We start from the raw sequence: 25,113 nt of genomic DNA, 5'->3' as shown, positions 1-25,113 counted from the left end.
TCTGTCTCTATGCTGCATAGCTTTAACCATATGTTGTACCTTGTCTCACATTTTCGTTATTTCTCAATTGTTACTGTTTCTCCCGCAGGATATTGTATTCCTGCTTTGCCGTTTTCATTCGTCTTTCGCATCAGCAATGCATCTTTCCACCCTATCTATATACGGCTCTGTCCCTACCTCCTTGATGCAGTCCTTCAGGTCTAGTTTATCAGATCATTTATGAATCCCCGAACCATATGTACATTGGGGCGCCTAACATTGTGTTGTAGTAAATCACTGCGTTCAGGCTTGGCAGGTGGTCACCCGTGGATCTTCCCTCTAGCCCACCACATTAGAACCTGCTTATTTTCTGGTTTATCTTTTCCTTCGTTATTTCCATTCTCACTTTTTCAAAAACCTTGTTTATGTTGCTAATAATGAATATCCCTCGCTTGTGTAGGTCGTTCAGCAGCGAAATTCATGTGCATGTCTGCTCTGCTTGGTTTTCGTGCCTCAAAGGAAATTTTATTTTTAAGAGGTCAGTCTAGAAGTTTCCAGCATTAATAATAGCTAGCATATTCAGAGGAAAAATGTAGTCTCTCCTAAGAATCAGGATAGATTTCTTTTTGATGAAACAAAATACAGATTACTTACTCCGTCTACAAAATCATGTTTCTCTCTTAAATTTTTTAGTTTGAGAGAAACATTAAACCGAATGAAATAATAAAACTGAGAATCTCTACATTACACGAAGTCCTTGAGGGAAAGACGTTTGTTTACATTAACATTTCCTTGACAACTCGAGTGGCGAGCACGTCGTCCGTCGGTTGCCTCCCCTACCGGTTGCCTTGTACTGTACGATTAGTTTTGAAGTGTACCAAAGAAATTTCAGTCTGGCATGAGTCATGGCAGTATACACCCTAAAACAAAAAGTGAAAAACTTTGCAATCTTTACAAGAGTATCAGTTTTATTACTTCAGGTAAGTTGTCTTTATATCTAAGCGAAGGTTGGTCTTCGTTCAGGACCCAGACCGAACTTTGAAAATGTAGGGTCCTGTAAGATGTTAAGTTAGTTTTTCATATCCGACATGAAATTTAAGCGATAGTAGCGTCATTCTGCTGAAGTTTAAGCGATAGTAGCTTCATTCTGCTAAGCATGGTGTCATTTATGGTGCCTTAGGGCGGCGAAGTACCTAGGGCCAAGTCAGGACACTGTGCCTTAGTTAAGGAAAGATTAGGCCAGGATGTAGGCTATAACTGAATTTAAGCTGACTGTAGGCCTAGCCTCGAAAATAATGTGCCCATCACATCGGCGCTTTTACCTCTTTGTCCAAGGTTAGGCTAGCTTAGGCTGGGCTAACCTACTAAGCTTAATTTTGTTTAGTGATACCGTGATTAATTTTTGAGCAAATACTTTAAAGTTAAAGTTTAGTTGGTTCAGTCCTCCCACAGGCTATTGCCTCTTGGGTGGACATCAGCTGGGTAACCCCAATCCCCCACCATGTCGTCACTCATGGCAGTGACCTTCCAGTAAACAGTCTCACTATCCGCCCCTTGACAGGGAGCGAACGCTGTCTCTAAGATTATGAGGCCAACGCGTTAGTGGTAAATTTTTACTTTAAACCATTAGTGCAATTTGGGCTTGAAAAGGTCCTTTTGCTATGTTTTCCTATGTGCAAATGATTACTTTTAGAGGAAATGGATCCCCCTTTTGCTATATCCTACAGGGGGCCACAGTGGCACAGTGGGTTTTTGGGTTAGGGAAAACTCAAAATGAATGAAAGACAAAAATCTTAATGCCATTGATAATTCTCACTCATATTAAGGTAAGTTCATCGAATGTTTTCAGACTAACATTATGCACTAGAGTAAATACCTGGTACCCTAGGATAGGTTATCTCTGGTTTATTAGGTCATTTGCTAATAAAACAAATGTCAGAACTATTCAAAGAATACAGTAAAACAGGAAAATGATGTTTTCAAGTCCAAAATGCGATAATGGTGTTTAGTATTACCTAGTAAAATTTTACCTCATTGATTGTTAATAAAATGTTTTTAGCTTGGTACATGATAGCAAGGTAGTCCATCAAAGTAATTGCCAACTATTATACTTTTCATTCCTTTTAATGAGTTTCATTTGTTCCTTAGGAAATACAAACCATATCCTTATATGCTGTCACCAAACACTTTTCTGGCTAGGACATTGCAGCACTCATGCCAACTGCAAAGCTTGAACCTGTGTTTTGAGTGATTGGTAAATTTTTACAACAGTTCCAACTCCATTTTTCTAAAGTAATTATGTATTTCCATGTGTGTTTTAATGTGTTCTGAATGGCTATGATAGTAATACATTGGGGAAATGAGTTTTTTTTTTGAGTTACTAGCCTATACACCCCTACCACATCCAAGAAGGTTGGGGACCCTTTGGGAATGGGGGTTTTGGGTGGGGTAAATCACCACCTTGATTTTGAATTAATGAGTAAAATGAAGTAAATCATAGCATACCTAGCAAGCCATAGTCAGGCAACGTAGGCTAGTGTAATGTAGCCTAACATCCCTTAACCACAAGCGGGTGGCGGAACGGCGCTTCACGCCTTATCCGCATTTATAAAGATTCTTGGCAAGCTCGTATATGCTGGCAAGGGGTAATGTTGCGCTGTGTGCGCTAGCCACAGGGGTTGCAGGAGGTAAATCATGTTATAATTATAAATTTACCTTAATTGGATGGACACAAATTTTTTGATGGGTTATATCCAGAACAAGATGGTTGTGGCTCATCTACAGTGTCATCGTTTTATTCGTGGTCACCAGAAAATGATTTCCTATGTGGTGATGGTGGCTGAGTGCCACTTAAAGGTGGATGTAATTTAGCAGCTTCAAGTAAAAATTGGTGTAAAACTGAACTGTACTGCTGCATGTAACACATGTTGTCTCAAAAAATCAGTGCATCGTGTTTCATCTTCAAAGAAATTGTGAATTAAGCAAAAATATTCAAAGTTACAAGATGAACACAGACTGGACATAGCCTCACTCTATGACAGACTTTAACCAAATGACAAGCGAAAATGTCTGACACCTGTAAGATTTTCACCAGGTCACGTGACTCCTAGACATAACACGTAACTACCCACAATGCAATTTTAAGGGGGAAAAAATTCGCATCAGAACCACAATGCAATTCTAAACAAAAACAAACTCGCATCAGAGCACAAACTGTGTCCGTGTTAAAGTAAACAAAACACTTAGAAATTTTTCGAAGATGGGGATTATATAAATATTCATATCTCGGATATGGTGAATTCCCCCCAAAAGTGTTCAGAGACAAAGTTTAATTATTTTTTATGCAAAATGCATCTATAATACTATAATCATTATAGAATGATTTGGAACTATTGTAAAATAATACCGAGTGGTTTGTACTCGTAAGGAAAGTAGTGCATAACTGATGTGTGAAGGTCATGAGCACTTTTATGTGACCTTTCAAACCCTCTATTTAGGCAGAACCCCACTATTATGATCCTTTATAAATGTAGGATTTGCAGCTTCATAAGGTCTAGGTAGAGCGGGAAGTTGGGTAGTGTTACCCTATCACTCCATTCTCCTCACCTTGAACTTTTCCCTGCTCTTTCTCTGTGCACATATACTGCTCTCTTCGCTGAGAGGGGCCCAGTACACACAGGGAGGTGAGTGATCAGTTTGCTTACCTCTTACATTGGCTGCTACCATGTGTTGTTGCTGCACCTGAAAGGAGCTTAGTGCCATTAAGCCTCCAGTAACAGTCGTCCTTCCCATGCGAGATGTCCCTGTGAAATTGACCAAGCTACTGCTCCTGCAGAAGAGAACAAGCACATAAGCTCCTTTCGCCTGTTTGGGGAGGTGACGGGGTTCATCCACCTCTAGGTATTGCACTCTATCAAGCAAGCTTGGTAACACAGGTCGATCTACATTTCTCAGGCTTGAGGTATGCTCTCCACCTATGCTTCTCTGGAATCTTGTATGGCTTCTTCCTTGCTTGCTGTGTGTGCTTCCCCAGACTGTGCGGCTACAGATGGTGTTTTTGTGCTACAAGCCTTCACCATATGGTGTCACATGTACAGGGAAGCTCTGTTGCACCCTGATCTATTAGTGGTCTGCCACAGGCCCTGGAGTTGAGCTTATACAGTAGTGCATTGCTTGCTCTCCCATGACCTCTGCTAGTTCGTCTTTCACTGAACACTTGGAGCTTCATAGGACAAATGACCATGGCCCAGAACTCCATTTCCCTGCACAAGTATCTGCAGCCCATGGTATATCTACCAATACTGGTGGTGGTTATCATATATTGTGGTTCCGTGAACATGCATACAGAAGGTGCATGGTAATCCTCGCACCCCAGAGTTGCATTCAGATGATAGCACCATGCCAACTTTCCTGTAGCCAATACTAGTATGGTTTTCTTCAAACAGGGAGCATCACTCACATGAGCAGGCATGCTAGGCCTGTCCTTCTGAAGCTCACAGGGTAGATTTACTGCTACCCTCTCACTCAGTGTGTGCACGGAGCTAAACATTATGGCTTGTAGTTCTGTTCCATGGATGAATTACCCATGACACAAGAGTATTTGACACATACCTATGGTACTGGTTGTTGTACTGCCATTATATTAGCTGGCATACTAGACCTGTGCTTCTCCCAGGCTTGCAGGGTAGGGTCACCACAACTCCCTCGTTTGGTAGCACCATGCACGTGCAAACTAAATGTTTGGGCTGTAAATGCTTCCTCAATATAGGACTGCCTTACTTTGGTGAGAGGCTCTTGAACACCTGGTATTAATTCCTGTGTTTGGGTCCAGAGTCCAATCCATTATTTATTTATTTTTTTTTTATTAAATGATGTGGATTTTTCCACTCTTGTTAAATTTTGTTTGTTAAATGGTAAAAGGTACCATTCTTGAGATTGTGGCTCTCTTTTGAAGTTAATAGCAAGAGCTGTAAGGGGATTGTGTACCATCCAATAATGTTTGAACATGAAGAGTATCTATATGACTTGTTATATTGATACCTTGAGGGTGGAACTTCCTCAGTGGTCAGCCTTAATTAACATTTATGTGGGACTCCTGGCATTCTATGCAGTTTGCTCTCCAAGATAGAGTGGGATGATTATATTTGTTTAATAGACTTGATCCCAACAAGCAGGATAAGCCTACAACTGTGTCTCTAATTGTGTTATAGGGTCGGGGGTGGACATTTGTGAGTCAGTTCCTATTGGTGTCATTAGTGGAAAAATTTTCAAGTGGTTTTTTTTTTTTTCCTGTATATTTTTCATGGAAAGGTCCTAAGGTAAGTATATTGCCCCTGGGACCTTCAGACATACTGACACTGGCAGTAACCTGACCTGGACCCAAGGTGAGCCTAAGGACCAATCCACAACCACTTCTCCCTCTCTGCCATCTTGTTCTAGTTATACAACATTAGAACCATACAATTACAAGGACAACAACAATTACAGGAATAACAATTACAAGAACAGCAACAATTATAAGAAAAGTAAAAGTACTGCGTGGTATAATCCTTGGGGTCTTTGTAGCCAATTCTTATAATAGATGCAGGAGCCTAAAATTAAGTAACATTGATGTAAATATCTTTGAAATTAATAGTTATTGAATGTAGAAACGAATTACTGGTTGAAGTAGGATCACCATGAGAGTGCTCAAAGCTACTGGCTTTGTCATTTCTGGGTGGAGTTTCAGTTGAGTGCACACCACATTCCATCCTGAAGTCTACCAAGGGTTTAATTTATGCTTCTCATCTTATGAATTACTCCAAGGAAAAAGACTGATGAAGTAAAGTGAGTAAGGTGATAGCAGATCAGTTGGAAAAAACTGCAAATTAAAGGACAAACATATTGAAGATTACATACAGTTTAGGAGTGTCATGTTCCCTCTTCAGTGAGGTTTCAAGTGAGGGGTATTACCGGCTCATCCCTATCTCCACCCATTAACTACCTTTTTACCAAGTATAGTGTCCAGTCTAGCTCAAGCTGAAGGAAGCTTTTATATAAAAGGCTCTGGTTTGTATATGTACCTAGGATTAGTACTTTTAAAATTTGTTGTATTTAGATCTAAATGTCACAAAAATAACTTTTACAATTGAGTTTTTTTAGGAACTGAAATTTGAATTTTATTCTTAATGAATATATGTTTTTTCTAAATGTCACCCAATGAGTTTTGGAAATTTGTAATTTTATTACCTTTATTGTAGTGTGATCATGTAATAATGTAATTGCACTATTATCAGATTCTCTTAGGTTAACCATGTACTGTATATGTTATTACTATATATGTTACAGTAATTTGTTAAAGCATTTTACAATAATAAAACTTCATTTTTTAAATGAACCTTACCTTAGCTTTTACTTCTGTGCCAGCAGGATTTTGACAGATTACACTAAGTTTTCTATAAATATCCATTTTCTATCCATCTACAAATACTCATAGCCAGTCAGTCTACTGATGTCACCAATTTTGATCTGAGGTAGACAGATTCTTAAATGTTGGTTTTCTGTTGGTTTGTTTTTGGATTTTCTTTGTTTTTATTTTGAATATTTGATTAGTAAGAGTCTGTAAGGTAAGCACCACCACAATAGGCATTATTCCAGTTTTATTGACCCTCATGATATATGTGTACTGCTGTCAGAAGGATTATGATTGGAATAGCTGATGTGAATTGTTGTCTAATGAAATCATGCAGAAATTGATCATGAGCAAAGATAACTGATTAGTTTGTAGGAACAAAGAGGATAGGTTTTGTAAGATTTGTGTTAAAGGGATGCATGTTTTGTTGCCTTCCCGTATAGTAGCTGGATAGGTCCTTTGCACTGCTTCTCTTCTATTTGTTACTCCAAATAAGCTTCCCATCGATTCAAGGCATTAGATTTGATAAGATTGAGTAATTTGTTCATGAGACTTACCTGTCAGATATATATATAGCTGTATTCTCTGATAGTCCGACAGAATTTCAAAACTTACGACACACGCAGTGGGAGATCAGGTGGTTAGTACCCATTCCCGCTGCTGGGAGGCGGGTATCAGGAACCATTCCCATTTTCTATTCAGATTTTCTCTGTCGCCGGTACTGTCAACACTTGTTTTCAGTACCTCCATCTTGGATTTTGGATAAAACTTGGTTGTCACTTAAGTATTTGTTTGACTTTTGGTTTTTTGACTTGGACTTGTGGCTAGGCATACGCTATTGTGGATTGTTTTGGATTTGGCTTTGTTTTTTCCTTGGATTAAGATGTCTGAATCTAGTTCTTCTAGTTATCGAGTTTGCCGTGTGCAAGACTGTAAGGTGAGGCTACCGAAAATTTCGGTAGATCCTCACACTGTATGCTCGGGGTGCAGAGGGCATGTTTGTTTGTTGAATGACCGATGCAAGGAGTGTGAATCTTTGTCTGATGCTAGTTGGAGGACTTATGATTCTTATGTGAGAAAGCTAGAGCGAGATAGGATCAGGAGGTCTTCCTCCAGAAGTGGTAGGAGTCAGGGTAGTGTTTTTTCACCTGCTAACCCTCCTGTAGACATAGCTCTTCCTAACCCTGTGGTGTTGCCCCCGAACCCCGGGGTTGTGTCTGCGGAAGGTGATGCCCTGGCGGTTATTATGTCTTCCATTCGTACCTTGGAAGCTAAAATGCTCGCTCTTCAAAGTGCTGTGAAGTGCAGTGATAGTGTCTGTCCCCCTAGTGTTGTGGAGGGGGCGTCAGATCGGCCGTATAACGCCTCTAGGTCTAGACCTCTGTCGGACTCCCAGGACTCAGGGAGTGGGCATGTCGAAAGCCGCAAGAGGGTTACGCGGACCCCCACCGATCTGGCGTCCCTTCGCATGTCCTGATGACGCTTCCCAGGCTGCCAAGGATCGTGCTCGGGCACGAATCCTGGCGAATGCTTCTCTTCCCCGATTCCTCCTCCCCGTCGGGAGTGGAAATCTCGGGACTCTCGCCCTTTGAAGAGAAGCTTCAAAGAAGGGGACGCTTCACGTCCCTTTTCTCGTGACGCTCTTCGCTCTTCTCCGGAGGATTTTGACGCCATCCCGCCACAGAAGAGGACCAGGACGTCATCGGACGGTGACGCTTTTGAGCGCTCCGCTCGCTCCAGAAAGAAAGCTGTTGCTTCCCCTGTGAGAAGGAAGAAGGCGTCCCCTCGCCCCTCATCTTCTCACAGGATCAGCCCCTCTCCTGAGGAGGAGACTTCTCCTACTCGTAAGCTGCTGCTAGGCATGCAGAAGCAATTGGCTTCGTTAATGGCCCAGAAAGAGACTGATACGTGTCGTCATCGGAAGGATTCCCATCTGCCGATCAAGAGGTCCAAACCTTCCCCTTCTCCTTCTCCACGTTCGTCGTCATCTCATGCTTCGCCGCCCTCTAGAAGTCCTGTTGCTCAGCACTTTACTGGTCTCGGCAGGGATCGCACTTTCCGCTTTCTGAAGCTCTTCATGCTGCTAGGCTTGACCCCTCGTTACTCTGACGATCCTCTTGTTTCTCGCCAGGACGCCATGCTGCTAAGCATGACGCTCCTCATGCTGCTCGGCAAGACGCCCTCCCTTGCTGCTCGACATGACGCCTCCCTTGCTGCTCTTCATGACGCCTCCTTGCTGCTCGGCAAGACGCCTCCTTTGCATGACGCGCCTCCTTGCTGCTAGGCATGACGCCTCCTCATCAGGCTCTCATCAGGATCGATCGTCGTCAAGAAGCTCGTCGGGAATCTCGCCAGACGCTCGCTTTAGACTCTTCTGCCCGAGACTTTCGCGACCCCTCTCGGACTTCTTCCAAGCAGAAGTCCCGTTTGCGTGTTGGTCTGCAAGGGCTTCGTCCTCCCGGGTCTTCTCCTGCCCCTTCGGTTGTGCCTGTTGAAGAAGGAGAGCTGTCTAGCGCTTCGGATCCTGCAGTTGAGGATCAGTCCTCTTCTTCTTCAGCTTCTGCAGACTACCAAGTCTTGACTAGGCTGCTGAAGGACTTGTTTGGGGACAAGTTTCAACCTCTCTGCTCTCCCCTCCCCTCTCGCAGCTAACCTCGTCTAAATCACAAAAGTCTTCTGGTTTTGTGAAGATGGCTACGTCTCTCTCTACGAAGAGGGCCTTTAACAAGGTTCAGGAGTGGATGGACTCCAGGAAGGCCCAGTGCAAGACTTCTTTCGCCCTGCCTCCATCAAGATTGAGTGGAAAAGCAGGAATTTGGTACGAGACAGGAGAGGAGGTTGGTTGGAGAGTTCCTTCCTCTTCTCAAGGGGATTTTGCCAGTCTTGTGGACGCCCCCAGAAGGTCTCTCCTTTCAACAGCGAAGGTGTCCTGGTCTTTATCTGAAACCGATCACCATCTGAAAGGCCTATTCAGGTCTTTGGAAGTCTTCAACTTTCTGGACTGGTGCCTGGGAGTCCTGGACTTGCAGGCTCGTAGCCCTGACTCCATTAGTCTGGGAGATTTGTTTAGCGTCCTATCCTGTATGGACAAGGCGGTTAGGGATGGCTCCGAAGAACTGGCTGCCCACTTCTGTACGGGGCTTTTAAAGAAGAGAGCCATTTACTGCAACTTCACTGCGAAGTCGGTCTCTCCTACTCAGAAGGCAGAGTTGTTGTTCGCTCCGCTGTCTAGCCATCTTTTTCCCCAGTCCTTAGTCAAGGATATGGCTGCCACTTTGCAAGAGAAGGCTACTCAGGACCTCCTGGCCCAGTCTTCTAGACGTCCAGCAGCCCCTTCGACTTCTTCCCTTGGGCAGGCTTCCAAGATTCAGAAGCCCTTTCGTGGAGGACCCTCTTCTAGATCGTCCTTTCGAGGAAGAGGTCCTCAGAGAGGAGAGCCCCTTCTAAGACCAGGGCAAGAAATGACTCCAAACCTTCAGACACCGGTAGAGCCAGGCTTCTTTCTTTTGCAAGAGCCTGGAGAGAGAGAGGGACGGACAACTGGTCCCTCCAAGTCATCGAAAAGGGATACAAGATCCCATTCCTCGTATTGCCTCCGTTATGCACGAAACCCATAGATCTGTCGCCATCCTATCAGCAGGAGAAGCAGCAGATTCTCTTCGACCTGCTCGAGCAAATGCTCGAGAAGAGAGCTGTGGAGCAGGTCTCAGATTTACAATCCCCGGGCTTTTACAACAGGCTGTTTCTGGTACCGAAGCAGTCAGGGGGATGGAGACCAGTTCTGGACGTCAGCAAGTTGAACCATTTCGTTCTGAAGGAAAAGTTCGTAATGGAGACGTCCCAGTCGGTCATGGGAGCCCTAAGACCAGGCGACTGGATGGTTTCTCTCGATCTCCAGGATGCCTATTTTCACGTCCCTATACATCCTCTATCGAGGAAATACCTGAGATTTGTCCTGCGGGGACAGGTATTTCAGTTCAGGGCTCTCTGCTTCGGGCTCAGCACAGCTCCTATGGTTTTTACGATTTTAATGAGGAATGTTGCGAGATGGCTTCACCTTGGAGGAATAAGAGTCTCTCTTTATTTGGACGATTGGCTCATTCGAGCCTCGTCAATGACGAGGTGTCTGGAGGATCTTCACACGACTTTGAACTTGACGAAGTCCCTAGGACTTCTGGTGAATTTCGAAAAGTCCCATCTGACCCCGACTCAGTCCATCGTTTATCTGGGGATTCAGATGGATTCAGTGGCTTTTCGAGCGTTTCCGTCTCAAGAAAGACAACTACAGTGTTTAGACAAAGTTTCAGCCTTCCTGGAAAGAACCATGCTCGGTGAGGGAATGGATGAGTCTGCTGGGGACCATTTCATCGCTGGAGAAGTTTGTTTCCCTGGGGAGACTGCATCTCAGACCGCTTCAATTCTTCCTTGCAGAGAACTGGCAGGACAAGGAGAATCTGGAAGTTTCTCTGAGTATTTCGCCAAAGGTGAAGGATCACCTAAGGTGGTGGCTCGATCCATCGAAGTTGGCAGAAGGCCTTTCTCTCAAACTTCAGAACCCCGACCTAGTGTTGTTTTCCAACGCGTCCATCTCAGGGTGGGGAGCAACACTGGGGAGGGACAAAGTGTCGGGCACCTGGAGAGGGGAACAGGTGTCCTGGCACATAAACCTCAAAGAATTGGGGCGATTCAGTTGGCCCTTCTTTTCTTCTCAAGGGACGAAGTCACGAACTGAGTTGTCCAGATCAACTCGGACAACACCACGGCCCTGTCATACCTCAAGAAACAGGGAGGAACTCACTCTCGGTCCCTGTTCGCCTTAGCAAAGGACATCCTTCTGTGGGCTCAGGCCCGGAATATTACGATCCTCACGAGGTTTGTTGCAGGCGTAGAGAACGTCTGTGCGGATCTTCTAAGTCGGCAGCGACAACTGCTGCCGACCGAGTGAACCCTACACCAAGAGGTGTGTCAAGGACTGTGGAAGCTTTGGGGACGTCCCTTGGTAGATCTCTTCGCAACTTCCAAGACGAAGAGACTTCCTCTTTACTGCTCCCCTGTTCTCGACCCAGGAGCGCTCTCAGTAGACGCTCTTCTCTGGGATTGGACGGGGATGGACGTGTATGCCTTTCCCCCGTACAAAATCATTGGAGAAGTCGTCGGAAGGGACGAGGATGACGTTAATCGCCCCGTTTTGGCCTTCGAGGGAATGGTTCACAGAGGTCATGTCCTTCCTAGTGGACTTTCCGAGATCTCTGCCCATGAGAGTCGATCTACTCAGACAACCCCACTTCGAGAGGTACCACAAAAACCTCCCCGCTCTGAGTCTAACTGCATTCAGACTATCGAGAAGCTGGCCAGAGCGAGAGGTTTTTCTAGACCAGTGGCGAAAGCTATTGCCAGAGCAAGAAGACTCTCTTCCAGTAATTTGTACCAATCGAAGTGGACCGTCTTTAGGAGATGGTGTAGAAAGAAGGGCATTTCCTCTACCACGACCTCTGTGAGCCAGATAGCAGACTTCCTCTTGTTTCTGAGGAGTGATGTTAAACTAGCAGTCCCGACTATCAAGGGATATAGGAGTATGCTATCATCTGTTTTTAGGCATAGAAACTTGGATCTGTCTAACAACAAAGACCTTCACGATCTATTTAGATCCTTCGAAACCTCGAAGGTGCCTCGACTAAGGACTCCTTCTTGGAATTTGGATGTTGTGTTACGGTTCCTGATGTCCAGTTCTTTCGAACCTCTTCGTTCTGCGTCATTGAGGAACATTACCAGAAAGACTATTTTTCTAACCGCTTTAGCAACTGCGAAGAGGGTTAGTGAACTGCAAGCCTTTAGTAGACATATAGGCTTTAAAGGACATAACGCTGTTTGTTCTTTAAGCCCTTCCTTTTTAGCGAAAAATGAGAACCCGTCTAACCCTTGGCCCAAGAGCTTCGAAATCAAGGGTATGGCTGAGATCCTAATTCAAGAGCCAGAGAGAGTCCTTTGCCCTGTTAGGGCTCTCAAAGTCTACTTAGACAAGACGAAGGAAAGTCGAGGCCCCTCAGATAGTTTATGGTGTTCCGTAAAGAGACCGGACTTACCTATGTCGAAGAATGCTGTGGCTTTCTTTCTGAGGGATACGATTAAAGAAGCCCATTCATGCTGTCAAGACACTGATTTTAAACTTCTGAAAGTCAATGCTCACGAGGTGAGGGCGGTTGCAACTTCAGTGGCTTTTCAGAAGAATATGTCACTCAGTAACATTCTGGGTGCCACATTTTGGCGTAGCAACTCTGTGTTCGCTTCACACTACCTGAGAGATGTGAAGACGGCATATGAGAACTGCTTCTCGCTAGGACCATACGTTTCCGCAGATACTTTCCTGGGGGCAGGGGATGACACTCATCCTATCCTATAGAAAATGGTTGGATAGTGTTTTTATGGTTGTTGGGTCGACTGCCTGTGGCGGACTTCCCACTCGTTAGCTTTAGTTGCGTTATCCTAACTTAGTTAGGCTTGGTCAGGTGGTTGGTTTTTACTTCGTTTGCCCTCATTGTATGGTCAATATGGTCTAGTCACATTGTGGTCACGCCCCCGTTGACAGATCATCTAGAACTCACCAGCTATACAGGTCACACCCTTGCTGGAGACTCTAGTTAAGCAGAAGCGGACTTGGGTGACAGTAATCACGAAGTCAGCTATGCTAACAGGTAAGGAACCAAGGTATCTTTCACCTACATGTAGTATGTTTCCTAAATCCTATTCTGTCTGTACCCACCTCCAATGGTGGTATTCAGCTATATATATATCTGACAGGTAAGTCTCATGAACAAAATGATATTTTAATGATAGTGCCCGCCCACCTCCCCTCAGGAGACAGTGGCACTAGAAAATCTGAATAGAAAATGGGAATGGTTCCTGATACCCGCCTCCCAGCGGCGGGAATGGGTACTAACCACCTGATCTCCCACTGCGTGTGTCGTAAGTTTTGAAATTCTGTCGGACTATCAGAGAATACAGCTATATATATATCTGCCAGGTAAGTATGAACAAACTTTATTTTATCATTAAAATATCATTTTTTTATGTTCACTTGGCATAAGTTTTGCACAATTATTATTTTTATTTTTCCTTTGGCGCTACCCTCTCAGGAGTCTTGTTAAGTTCAGGTTTTTCCCTGTGTCAGAGAAAGGGTTAATGCCCCTGCTTTTATCTTGCCATGTCCTTGGCATGTCCTGTCTTACACCCTTGTGGCATTGAGTAACAGGGAACCAGGGCATGTCAGAAAGTGGTGCAGATCTGCATGTTTTTTCCTTCCTCTGTTTAGTCTGGCATCTGCAGCTCCAGTTCCTATGTTAGCAACAATGGCAGCTCCGGCATTAGCTGCAACAGTTCTGGCTCCAGAAGTCATTCTCTGATAGGATAGCTCGAGAAAGAATAGAGGAGTTGCCTGACATTTTTCCTTCTTTTGATTTTATTGTATTGGATTGGCTTGGTAGGAGTGGTGCTTCGACTCTTTCTGGTAACGTTTAAGCGAGCTTTAGTGAGTTTCGATTCAATCCTTTGTAGCTAGTATCTTTTGCGGTTTAAGGCTAGTATTAAGAATCAGTTAGTTTCCAGTGAGAAGCCTAGACTTTCTTCAGCTTTCCTGTGTATAGTGGCCTTTGTTGGCTAGCAAAGTTGTGCACTTCGCAGTTCTGGTGCACCGGTTGCCTGCACCTAGTGCAATATTAAACAGTTCACCACAAAGCTGCGCTCCTTGCATCTCTCTCCTGTGCTTTGTGCCCCTCAGGTTTTCTCTTCAGTCTGTAGCTTTTCTGGTTCTTGCTCTCATGTGCCTATGCAACTATTGCTTGCTTGTCTGTGCACCTTTCGCCTGCAAGACTATCACCCGCGCGCCTGCTGCCTGTGTGACTATCACTTGCCTATAGAAAAGTTTAGCAAAGAGCTTTTGTTTCGGCTTCCTTTCTGGCAGGCAGGTAGTTGCCCTTAGTAGTCTCTCAGTATTCTGTTACAGAGATTGCAACTCTATATCCAGTTGCAGAAGTCTCCATTTGTAAACTGTTGGTTGTTGTTTTGGTTTCGAGTCCCCATGGTTCAGGAACTTTCTTGTTATTGTGAGTTTTTTCCAAATCAGAACTTACATCTTTTTGTTGAGCTGACAGGTTTCGAACCAAATCAGTGTCTTTTAAATTTAGGAAAAACTTATCCTTGGATAAGTTACTGAAGTCACTCAGTGTCATGGTAATTCACTATTTGCTATGATTTATCTTCATGGTACAGAGATTAAATAAAATTGTTGTAGAATGTTAACTCCTCTGTTTATTTAAACCCAGTTGTGGTTTTCGAGAATTGTGTAGGTACTCAATGTTGAATGTTAGTTAACCATCGTTGGCTATGCAGGGTTTCAGCACAGTAACCCTACCACTCCTGCCGCTGAAGGGGACACCCTCCAACGATACCTCAGGTATCTTCGTGATGAGGATCTCGTACCTGAGTGGCAGTCCTCTTAAGGCAGCAATTATAGCCAGTGGATTAAATTCACCGGGTAAACAAACACTTGTTTTGTACATAATATTTTGTTAATAAGTAGCCTTTAAAGGGTTGGCTGAGTTCCACTTAGCCTACCTCCTTTTTCAAATATGGGAATCAGCTATATAATGGAGAAGTAAGGTTCATTTAAAAAAAAAATACTGTACTTAATTTTGTATTTATTTTTTAAATGCCTACCTCTCCATTATACAATTTGCCCTCCTTCCTTCCCTCCCCACATTCAAAGTGGACAGAAGCAGACTGACCGGCTACAAGCATCTGTACCTATCGGTCCCCTGGTAGGGGTGGGGGAAGTAGATGGATAGAAACAGATATTCATAGAAAACAGGGTTCTGGTTTTTATTTTGCTATCTGTCAAACTCCTGCTGGGGTGAAAGTAAAAGTTATATAATGCAGAGGTATTTGAAAAATAAATACTAAATTAACTATTTATATTTGTTTCACTAGATCTATAATGTTTTTGTTTTTACAGGCATTGTCAAACCTACTAATTCCTGACCACCATGCTGATGCCTTTATATCTCCAGAAAATCCCGAGTTGCCAGTTCTTTGGGGAGACAAAGTGATTGAATTCCTTTTAGGAGGACTTGTACGTTGGGATGCACAATACTTCCTTCATATTGCTGAGTATGGTTATACACATGAAAACACACTTGCATTCTTCCCAGTGTTTCCTATGCTTGTAAGATTGATAGGAAATATTCTACATTTTCCTCTACAGTATGTGATGAATTATCATAGTGTTCTCATTCTGTCATCAGTTATATTGAACTTCTACATGTTTGTGAAAACTGCCAGTATATTGCACAGACTAAGTGAAGAAGTTTTGAAAAGTGAAGTTTTAGCCTACAAAGCAGCAATATTATTTTGCATCAATCCAGCGACAGTGTTCTTCACGGCTCCCTATAGTGAATGTTTGTTTGCTTTCTTCACCTTCTCAGCTTTACTTGTGAATCAGTCACAAAGTACTACACGTTCTGCCTTCCCATTTGCTTTGGCCTCTTCAGTGCGATCCAATGGCCTAGTCAACATAGGCTTCATACTCTATCGCAAATTATTAGACTGCAATAATTATTACCACAAGTAAGTTCATTTTGTATTTTCAATTTTTAAGCATGTGAGAATGTATTCAGCTAATAAGTTAAGGTATTGGGCAACAGTATAAGAATATAGTTTTAAGAAACAATATAGATTTTCCTTCAGTACATACCAATTACTTTAGTAAAGCTTTATGTTCATCCAGCAGAGTGCTTAGACATAAAAAAAATGAGAAGAGATCTTCCACCTGGCTGACTCTGCAATTCAGGCTCCAAGCACCCCTAGTGTCTTCATTCTTTGCAAGTTAATAGGGGCTGGGAAGAGGGTTTGTATTAAATATCAGTGCTGGTTTTAAAAAAATTTATTTGTTTTAACTTCAAACCCATTACATTACTATAGTCTGAGTAGTTTTTTTAAGTGAGAAGGCTTCTTGGCACTCCCAGAATTTAGGATGATTCATGGCCTTGGAGTCTGCAAACTTCTGGAATGATGGTGCTGGTAGACCAGAAGTTTTGAAGACTAACAGGGTGTTATGAATTGAAATGGAACCTTTCTAGAAAGGTCATGGATTGTACTACAGTATTTGTGTTAGTCAAATTAAGGAATACCCCTATCACCAGAGCATAGAGGTTGACACACCCTAGAATTCTGAAGAAAGTGAAGAAAGGGACATATACAGTATTATGAAGATTAGGGAGATGAGTCTAATACACTTTCACCCTCTCAGGAACAATAAAACCTGTCTTGCTGTCTTAGCACACTTGAATGGGATGGAAAGCCTAAGGTCTGAGGGTGAGTTAGTGTGAATTTTCCTCTGCTGACAGCAAAGTTATGTGTCTGTTACCACAATCTCTCCTCCACCCGCCACAAGCATCAACATTCCAGTCAGTGTAAGACATTCTTATCAAACCACTCAGTACATGGCATTCATATGAAGCTAATCAGCACATACACACAGTGCTAAACAAGGTCATTAGCAGAGCAGTGGTTAAAAGAATAGTATTTTCCCTATCCCTGGGGAGCATTTGGTTTTTGCCCTACTGTCTTTAGCCATATGCATAGTTCATGATTTTCATCTAAACTTTTGCAGTTTTGTGCTTTTAAGTAATGTATACCTGTTTGTACTGGAAAAAAAGTGCAAGTAAAGCTAGATTGGTAAGAAAAGTAAAAAAGAAAGGTATTATTGGCATGGCCAATTTCAGACATTACTAAGGAGAGCTATACCTTCATTGACTTTAGTTATTTTAAGAAATGCTTGTTAGTCATCATACAGATTCCCCCCAAAGATAGGCATTGAACTGCAACTTCAGCTTTTGGGGAAATAGGGCCAGGTACGGTACACTTGAATCTTCATAACTGTACTCGGTAGATTAATGCAGTAAGTTATATAAAACTGGTTTTTGAAATATGAAGCAAGTTGTAATACAGTTACCGTTTTCCTGTTCTGTAGTAAATTTTCTGTTGGGTTTAATTCATCAACTGTGAAGCTGTAATTGTAACCAAGTTAAGCTCTATCAGTGATTGTATTAATTTCTTTTTTCAGAATTCGGAATGCAACAACAGAGTCAGGACAGCTTTCTCTTCTCTTGGTAGTTGTTTTGACTTTCAACTACACCCTCATTCCATTATTTGTTGGATGTTTCTTAGTTATGCTACCTTTTGCCATTTTCCAAATGTGGTGCTACCTGGTAAGAATCTTTGCATGGTGTTATTTTTCTTTAGTGTACAGTAGCATATGTAGGAAAGAAAGTTGTTTTTAATTCATACTTTTTAGCTTGTAGTAGTAAAAGGTTTGGATTTGTCTGTTACTGAAGTTCCTTTGCTTATTTTAGTTTTACTTACTTCACTGTTAGCAAAAATCAGGAATCAGTTTACATAAATATGCTGTGGTTCTGTATTCTCTTCATATTAATTTTTAAAGGAGCCAAGCAAAGGAACTATATACACAGTGAATTTCCAAAAGAAAATGTGTTGAGGTAAAAGTGGTGAATCATGGAGGCAATAAAAATATGAATGAAAATATATCATAGAAAAGAAATAATCTGGTGACTTGGTAGCAGCTGAGGAGAATAACAAGAAGAGAATAAAAAAAATGTAAGAAGGGGATAGGGAAGTGGAAAGGGGCCTGGGGGCTGGGGAGGGAGTAAGTACGATAGAATTCTACATGTAATGAGAGTAAGTAACTAAAACTAGAATGGTAATAGACTGCTGTATAATTTATAATTGTTTTAGCATTGGTAAAAAAGTTCTCTATTCCTAAATTAGTTGTAGAAGTATAATCCATGGTTTCCCCTTTCTCAGTGAAGCAGAGGACAAAACACTACATTCCTAAATTGTCTAAGTTTCAAGTAAGAACCATGAACTCTCATCCAAGCAGTAACCATGTTTTAACCATGCTTTTTTTTTATTAATGTTTGTATACAGTATTGGGATTTTTAAGATTTTTATGTTGAATATGATCTATAAGACAATTCAGCACTAATAACTAATAAAAAAAAAAGTATTTTAGTACAGTGGTATAAAAACTTTCAGTATTTGATTTTAGGTTAGTTTCGGATTTAAGGATATGGTAATTCAAAGATTTTTACTCTTCACCTGCCAGTGATATGTACAGTACAGTATCGACATATTTGGTGTAGGAAGATTAATTTCATATACTGTAAGTAACTTACCAATTAATTACAAAGCTATACTTTTCCACTCGCACGGCAGCTTAAAGTTTTAAAAATTGTGGTAGCGCTACTATCGTTTTCCTGTAGGTGACTACCCCGCCCTCTGCTGGGGAACAATAGGAACAACAAAGCAGAGGAGCTCACTTCTTTTCTGCTGGCCTTTGATGCAACATCGGAGTTTTGCAGCAGCTTGGTTTGAATTACAGTAAAACCCCCATATTTGGGGGGGAGGATGAGTACCACACCCCCCCTGCGAATAGCTAAAACTCGCGAATACTTAAAACCCTTCTAAAAACACTTAGAAGTGCCTATTTTGATAGTTCAAACACACACAGAAAAACTAAAAATGCTTATACAGGTATTATCCTACTTACGATGAGGTTAGGTTCCAAAAAACCTATCGTTTGATGGAAAAAACTTATCTCGAATATAGCCTAGCCTAACTAGGGTATTCAGTACCATGTATACATACCAGTATATGGTAGCCTAGCCTACACTATAAAGTATAAGCTATACATACACGGTATAGTAATTATTAATATCAGCTAATTCTGGAGGTTCATGCAGAGTAACTTATGATAATTCAGTACAAAGAGAATTTGAATAACAAACAAGAATTAGCTTAGCCTACACTATGGTATGTCATTTACATATACGGTAGCCTAGCCTACATTATACTGTACTCTGTATTCACATAATATCATAGTATACAGACGTCAACATCGAATATGCATCTTTTCCTGGGATATTTTAAAATGTTATGCTGTAATTCACTATATCCTTTAATATTGTACATATCCTTATATTGCTTTTGTATTATAAGTTGCGATCAGTGTTTTGGTTAGGAAATCGATTACGTGTAAGTTTATTTCGTCATATGTAACTCAGTTCTGAGTGCTTTTCTTGCTTCTAGTTAGCGTAATTGAATCTCTACATACGGGGCAAGGTTATTTTTCGTTATACAAAGTGTTTTTAGGTCGAAATATAACTTAAATACATCGTTGTGAAATTAATTTAGCTATTTTTTTTTTCATTAATAGATGAAGTTGGCCGGTTGAGGGCATGTTTGTTTTGTGTAAAAAAAATCAAGATTCCGTTCGCTGTTTTCACTTGATTTCATCATAATATGAGTTTTACATATTTATTGTTTATCGGTGTAAAAATACAGTGAACCCCCTGTATTCGCGGGGGATGCGTCCCACACACCCCCGCGAATAGGTCAAATCCGCGAATGCTTAAAACTCCTCTAAAAACACTTAGAACTGCCCATTTTGATAGCTTAAACCAAGAAAAACCCTGTAAAAATGCTTATACCTGAGTATTTTTATAGTTTTATCACAAAAAGTGCATTTATTCATGAAAATTATATGAAAATACAGTAATTAGTGAATATTTCTCAGTGAAAAATACCGCAAATGGGCGAATTTTCCGCAAATGATGGCTAGATATGTTCCACAGAGAAACCCGCGAATACGTGAGTCCGCGAACCATGAGAACGCGAATACGGGGGGTTTACTGTACCGTGTATGTATAGAGTATACGTTATACAGTAGTGTAGGCTAGGCTACCATACATGTATACATGGTACTGAATACCCTAGTAGGCTAGGCTATATTCGAAATACGTTTTTCCAACAGACAATCGGTTTTTTGGAACTTAACCCCATCGTAAGTTGGATAATTCCTGTATAAGCATTTTTTTAGTTTTTTTTGTGTTTGAACTACCAAATACGCACTTCTAAGTGTTTTTAGAAGGGTCTTAAGTATTTGCGGATTTTAGCTATTTGCGGAGGGAGGGGGTACGCAGACCCGTGCATTCGGGGGGTTCACTGTATATGTCAGTCATAGTGTCCGAGTACCCAACGCCGACTTCTGAGTGCCTGCGGACTGGCTTTGCGTGCTCGACGCCTGTTACCAAGAGTTTGGCGCCAGCTGCCAAGTGCCCTGCGCCAGCCAAACGCCCACCCAGTGCTAGTTCACCTGCACCTACAGTGGACGACCTGTCTTTGGCGCATATTAAGAAACAGTTGGCTGACATATTAGGATTACTTAAGGCTCCTACTGAGATTAAGCCTTCCAATGTCTTACCACGTCGCTGATCTCTTTTGTTGAGGAGGAAGAGGAAGTTCAAGAATCAGCTCCTTTGGCATACACCTCTCTTTTAAGATATTTTTTGGAGACTTTTCCATCGCATTTTCAGCCAGACGCTCTAGTTTTGCCAGCCTCTACTTTACTAATGAGGAATCAAGTGGATGCCAGCTCTTGGTTTCCCAGGATGGTTCTTTCTTCCTCTTCGAAGAAAGCTCTTAAGGGAGCAAGGGAAGACTGCTTTTGCCCTGCCCCCATTAAGGCTTACAGCTAGGAGATAAGTGTCCTATGCTACTGGAGAAGCCCCATCCCTGGGAGGTGCTGCCTCATCCCAAGGGGACTTCTCAGGTTTGATTGACTCAGCATGCCGTTCTGCTTTCACACCAGCCAAAGTTATGTTTGCTTCCACGGAGTTAGACCACATGGTAAAAAGTGTTTTTAAAGTTTTTGAAGTTTTCAGTTTCCTCGACTGGGCGGTTGGAGCTCTCACCATTAAAATCGAGGACTGTGATGACTTAGCAACAGACTATTCTGTGGACTGGTTGGGCATACTGTCGTGCTGATAAGGCCATAAGATGGCTCCTTGGAACTTGTGACCCTTTTCTCCCCAGAACTTGCTGCCCTTTTCTCCCTTGGAGTGCTCAAGAAAAGGGAATTGTGGTGCTCTTTCACCACTAAAGGAGTGACATCGATCCAAAAGTCAGCCCTGTGTTATATGTTAGATAAGCAGTACCTTTTTCCCAATTGGTGGTTAGAGAAATAGCCAGTAACTTGCAGAAAAAATCTACGCAGGACTTATTGGCACAGTCATTGAAGCACCCCAAAGAACACTCATCCTTTGCTGTGAAATCTGTCTCTCCTCTACAACAGCAGCCCTTTCGAGGAGGTAGAAAGGGGTTTCCTTCCAGACTCGTTCACGAGTGTGTTTTACAGCAAGATCCAATAAAAGGACTTCCTCCAAACAACAACCTAAAAAGTGATGCATCTATCCTTCATGCACCTGTGGGAGCCAGACTCTTCCTTTCCTAGGAGAGGTAAGAGTGTCAGAGGTGCAGAGAAATGGACAGTCAAAATCCTGAAGGAGGGTTACTCGATCCCATTCAAGGAGTATCTTCCATTCGTGTTCACGCCAATCGCATTTATGGCCTACTCAAAAGACTCCGAGAAGTTTGCAGCTCTTTCAGAGGCGGTGTCGTCCCTTCTGCAGAAGAGAGCCATAGAGGAAGTGGAAGACAGCGCAACAAAAGATTTTTACAACCGCCTTTTCATAGTCCCCAAGTCATCGGGGTTGGAGACCTGTCCTAGACGTCAGCGCTCTGAACTTCTTCCTCTAGAAGACAAAGTTCTTAATGGAAACAAGTCAGTCGGTGCTATTGTCCATTCAACAGGGCAATTGGATGATCATCCTAGATATGCAGGATGCCTATTTTCAAGTCCCTGTTCATCCAGACTCCAAGAAATACCTCAGATTCATCTTCAAGGACAGATTCTTCCAATTTCGAGCCCTGTGTTTCGGCCTCTCCACAGCTCCGCAAGTATTTACACGAGTGTTAGCCCCTCTCATGAAGTGGCTACACCTTCTAGGCATCAACTGGATGACTGGGTTCTCTGTTCATAGACACAGGAACAGTGCTTGAAGGATCTTCAGAGAACCCTTCTCCTAACCCAGGAACTAGGGTTACTGATAAACTTACAGAAATCTCTATTGACCCCGACTCAGGAGATTCTCTATTTAGGGATGAGGATAAACTCTGAGTTTTCTGGCTTTTCTGTCTCCCAAGAGAATAGAATCCTGCCTACGGACAGCACACAACCTTCTTTCACTCATGTCTTGTTCAGCGAATCGTTGGATGAGCCTTTTTGGAACTCGCACCCATCGAGCAGTTCATGAAATTAGGAAGACTGCATATGAGACTCCTGCAGTTCTTCCTAAAAGCAAATTGGGACAGAAAGAAACAATCAGACTTGGTGATGTTCCCCGTAACGATGGGAATAAAATTGGACTTGCAGTGGTGGACATCCAAAGATAGACTTCTAGAAGGAAAGTCACTGCCCCTTGTGAGCCCTGACCTAGACTTCTTTGCAGACACCTCACACCTAGGCTGGGGAGCCCATCTAGAAAACTTGAAAGCTTCTGGAATGTGGTCTCCGGAACAACGAAGTCTACATATAAATGTAAAGGAATTGACTGCCATTCATCTGGGCCTAATGTCCTTTGTAGAGGCACTCTCAGACAAAACTGTGGCGATGCACTCGGACAACATAAAGAAGCAAGGCAGGACCCACTACTCCTCTCATTGTGAAGCCACGAAGGAACTTCTTATCTGGGTGGACAAGAATCGGGTGAAGATAGTCGCCCGCTTCATTCAAGGCAAAATGAATGTTTTAGCAGACGAACTAAGTCATTGGGGGCAAATCCTTCCAACAGAGTGGACCCTGAACTCCATGGTCTACAACAGTCTATGGAAGTTGTGGGGCAGGCCGACTATGAACCTGTTCGCCACATCAAAGAACCATGGTCTTCCTCTGTTTTATTCACCGGTTCCGGACCCTCCAGTATGGGTGACTGACGCAATGCTCATAAATTGGTCAAACTTGAATCTTTATGCCTTCCCTCCATTCAAGATGGTAAGGGAGGTCCTCAACAAATTTTGGTCCCATCACAATGTGATGATGACCCTGATAGCTCCTTTTTGGCCACTCAGGGAATGGTTCCTGGACCTTCTGAAACTCCTTGTAGATTTTCCCAGACTGCTCCTGCAAAATCCACGTCAACTCAAACAGCCCCACCTTTGAAAATTCCATCAAGGACTACTCACTCTAGCTCTGACAGGCTTCAGACTGTCAGGAGACTCGTCAGAGTGAAGGGTTTTTCAAGACAAGCTGCAGAACCTATTGCAAGATGTAGACGTAAGTCTTCTTGTGAAGTCTATCAAGCCAAGTGGTCTGTCTTCCGTCGATGGTGTAGCAGTTGTAACATCTCGTTTGCTGAAACCTTTATAGCCCAGATAGCGGACTTCCTCCTATTCCTGAGGACTACCAAGGGGCTCTCATCATTCACCTTCAAAGGCTGTAGAGCAATGCTGGGATCTGTGTTCAAGCATAGCAGCCACATCCCTTAACCCATAAGGGATGAGCTAAATATATACAGTATCAAGCACACCCACAGACTGGGCAGATTTTAAGGTTGGCCAATTTAAGAAAAAACACATCAGTGGAAAGAGGAAAATATGCAAATGCACATGGTGCAAGAAAAAAAAATTCTAAAAAATTTTCCCTACCTTCCACGGGAAGTTGAAAGTGACTATTTGCGACCTTGTGTGGGCCTCTTTTACAAAACACTCATAAATTTTACCAAGTTGTACATATTTTTTCTAATAATTTATTTTATTTTGTAAAATTATAATTACAGCTCACACAATATCATAACAGATAAGAACCAAAATCAGCAACAAACTCTGAGTATATTTGTTGTAAAATATTTATGTAAATTTACTGAGATCGGGAGATGCAGTAACTTTTTTGGAGGTATACATGTTTTCTCTAATATTTCTTCGCACTTTTCTTTACAAAATTACAATTATAACTGACATCATATCATAAAAGATAAGAACTAAATCCAACAGCAATCCTCGGGTATATTTACGAGCAAATAAATAAGATGTCATGGGAGAGAGAGAGGAGCAAGACATCCCCCCATCAAGTCAAGAACAATACTGATCTCCCTGAGATACCCATTGATTGAGCTGAGCTGAGTTCTAAAGTTGCCACCATTCATTTATGGGCCATTGAAGTGATGGAAACCTTCCCTGCTCGACACAGCCAAATCATATGACACATAATATTAATACTCCTCAGAGGGGATACGTCCACCATCCAAAACCTGTTTTAGATCCTCTCATGAGAGGGGATCTGTCCATTAAGGGTTAAGAACTTGACAAAAAAACCCTCTTCCTTGCCTTGGCCACTGCCAAGCTAGTGAGTGAACCACAACCATAGATAAGTGAATTGGTTTTACACAAGGAGATGCTGTCTGTACTTTTACGCTAGGTTTCTTGGCCAAAAACGAGACACCATCCAACTTATGGCTGCGCTCGTGTACCATTAAAAATCTCATGGACATCCTCGGTTCAGAAGAGGAAAGGGTCCTTTGCCCTGTTAGTGGTCCTTAGGTATTACGTGGACAGAACCAAGAGAATCAGAGGTCCCTCCAGCAATCTCTGGTGCTCTGTCAAGAATCCCTCTCGGCCTATATAAAAAAATGCGTTGTCTTTTTTCCTGAGAAACCTTATTTCAGAGGCACACTCACAGATCCAGGAAGATGTACTGCCTACCTTTAAGGTGAGGGCATGAGATCAAAGTGGTCGCCACCTCGTATGCATTCTGGTATACAGTAATATGTCGCTTTCAG

At 42.5% G+C, this 25,113-nt stretch overlaps 1 protein-coding gene across 3 annotated transcripts in view; it reads left to right on the top strand.

The window, feature by feature from the left end:
- The first annotated feature begins 762 nt into the window (after nt 1-762).
- PIG-V (phosphatidylinositol glycan anchor biosynthesis class V) overlaps nt 763-25,113 on the top strand; it is an 82,113-nt gene continuing 57,762 nt past the window's right edge. Inside the window, exons 1-3 of one of the 3 annotated variants that reach the window (XM_067104354.1) lie at nt 763-959; nt 15,378-15,988; nt 17,487-17,631. In XM_067104354.1, the coding sequence (XP_066960455.1) occupies nt 885-959; nt 15,378-15,988; nt 17,487-17,631 (831 nt within the window). In that variant the 5' untranslated portion in view covers nt 763-884. The remainder of the gene's footprint in view (nt 960-15,377; nt 15,989-17,486; nt 17,632-25,113) is intronic. The other 2 variants (XM_067104352.1, XM_067104353.1) reach the window with 2 other exon arrangements.

Source organism: Macrobrachium rosenbergii, chromosome 5, assembly GCF_040412425.1.
Source record: "Macrobrachium rosenbergii isolate ZJJX-2024 chromosome 5, ASM4041242v1, whole genome shotgun sequence".
NCBI classification, from domain to species: domain Eukaryota; kingdom Metazoa; phylum Arthropoda; class Malacostraca; order Decapoda; family Palaemonidae; genus Macrobrachium; species Macrobrachium rosenbergii.
Note: the sequence above shows the minus strand (reverse complement) of the source record. Positions and strands in the feature narration are given on the sequence as shown.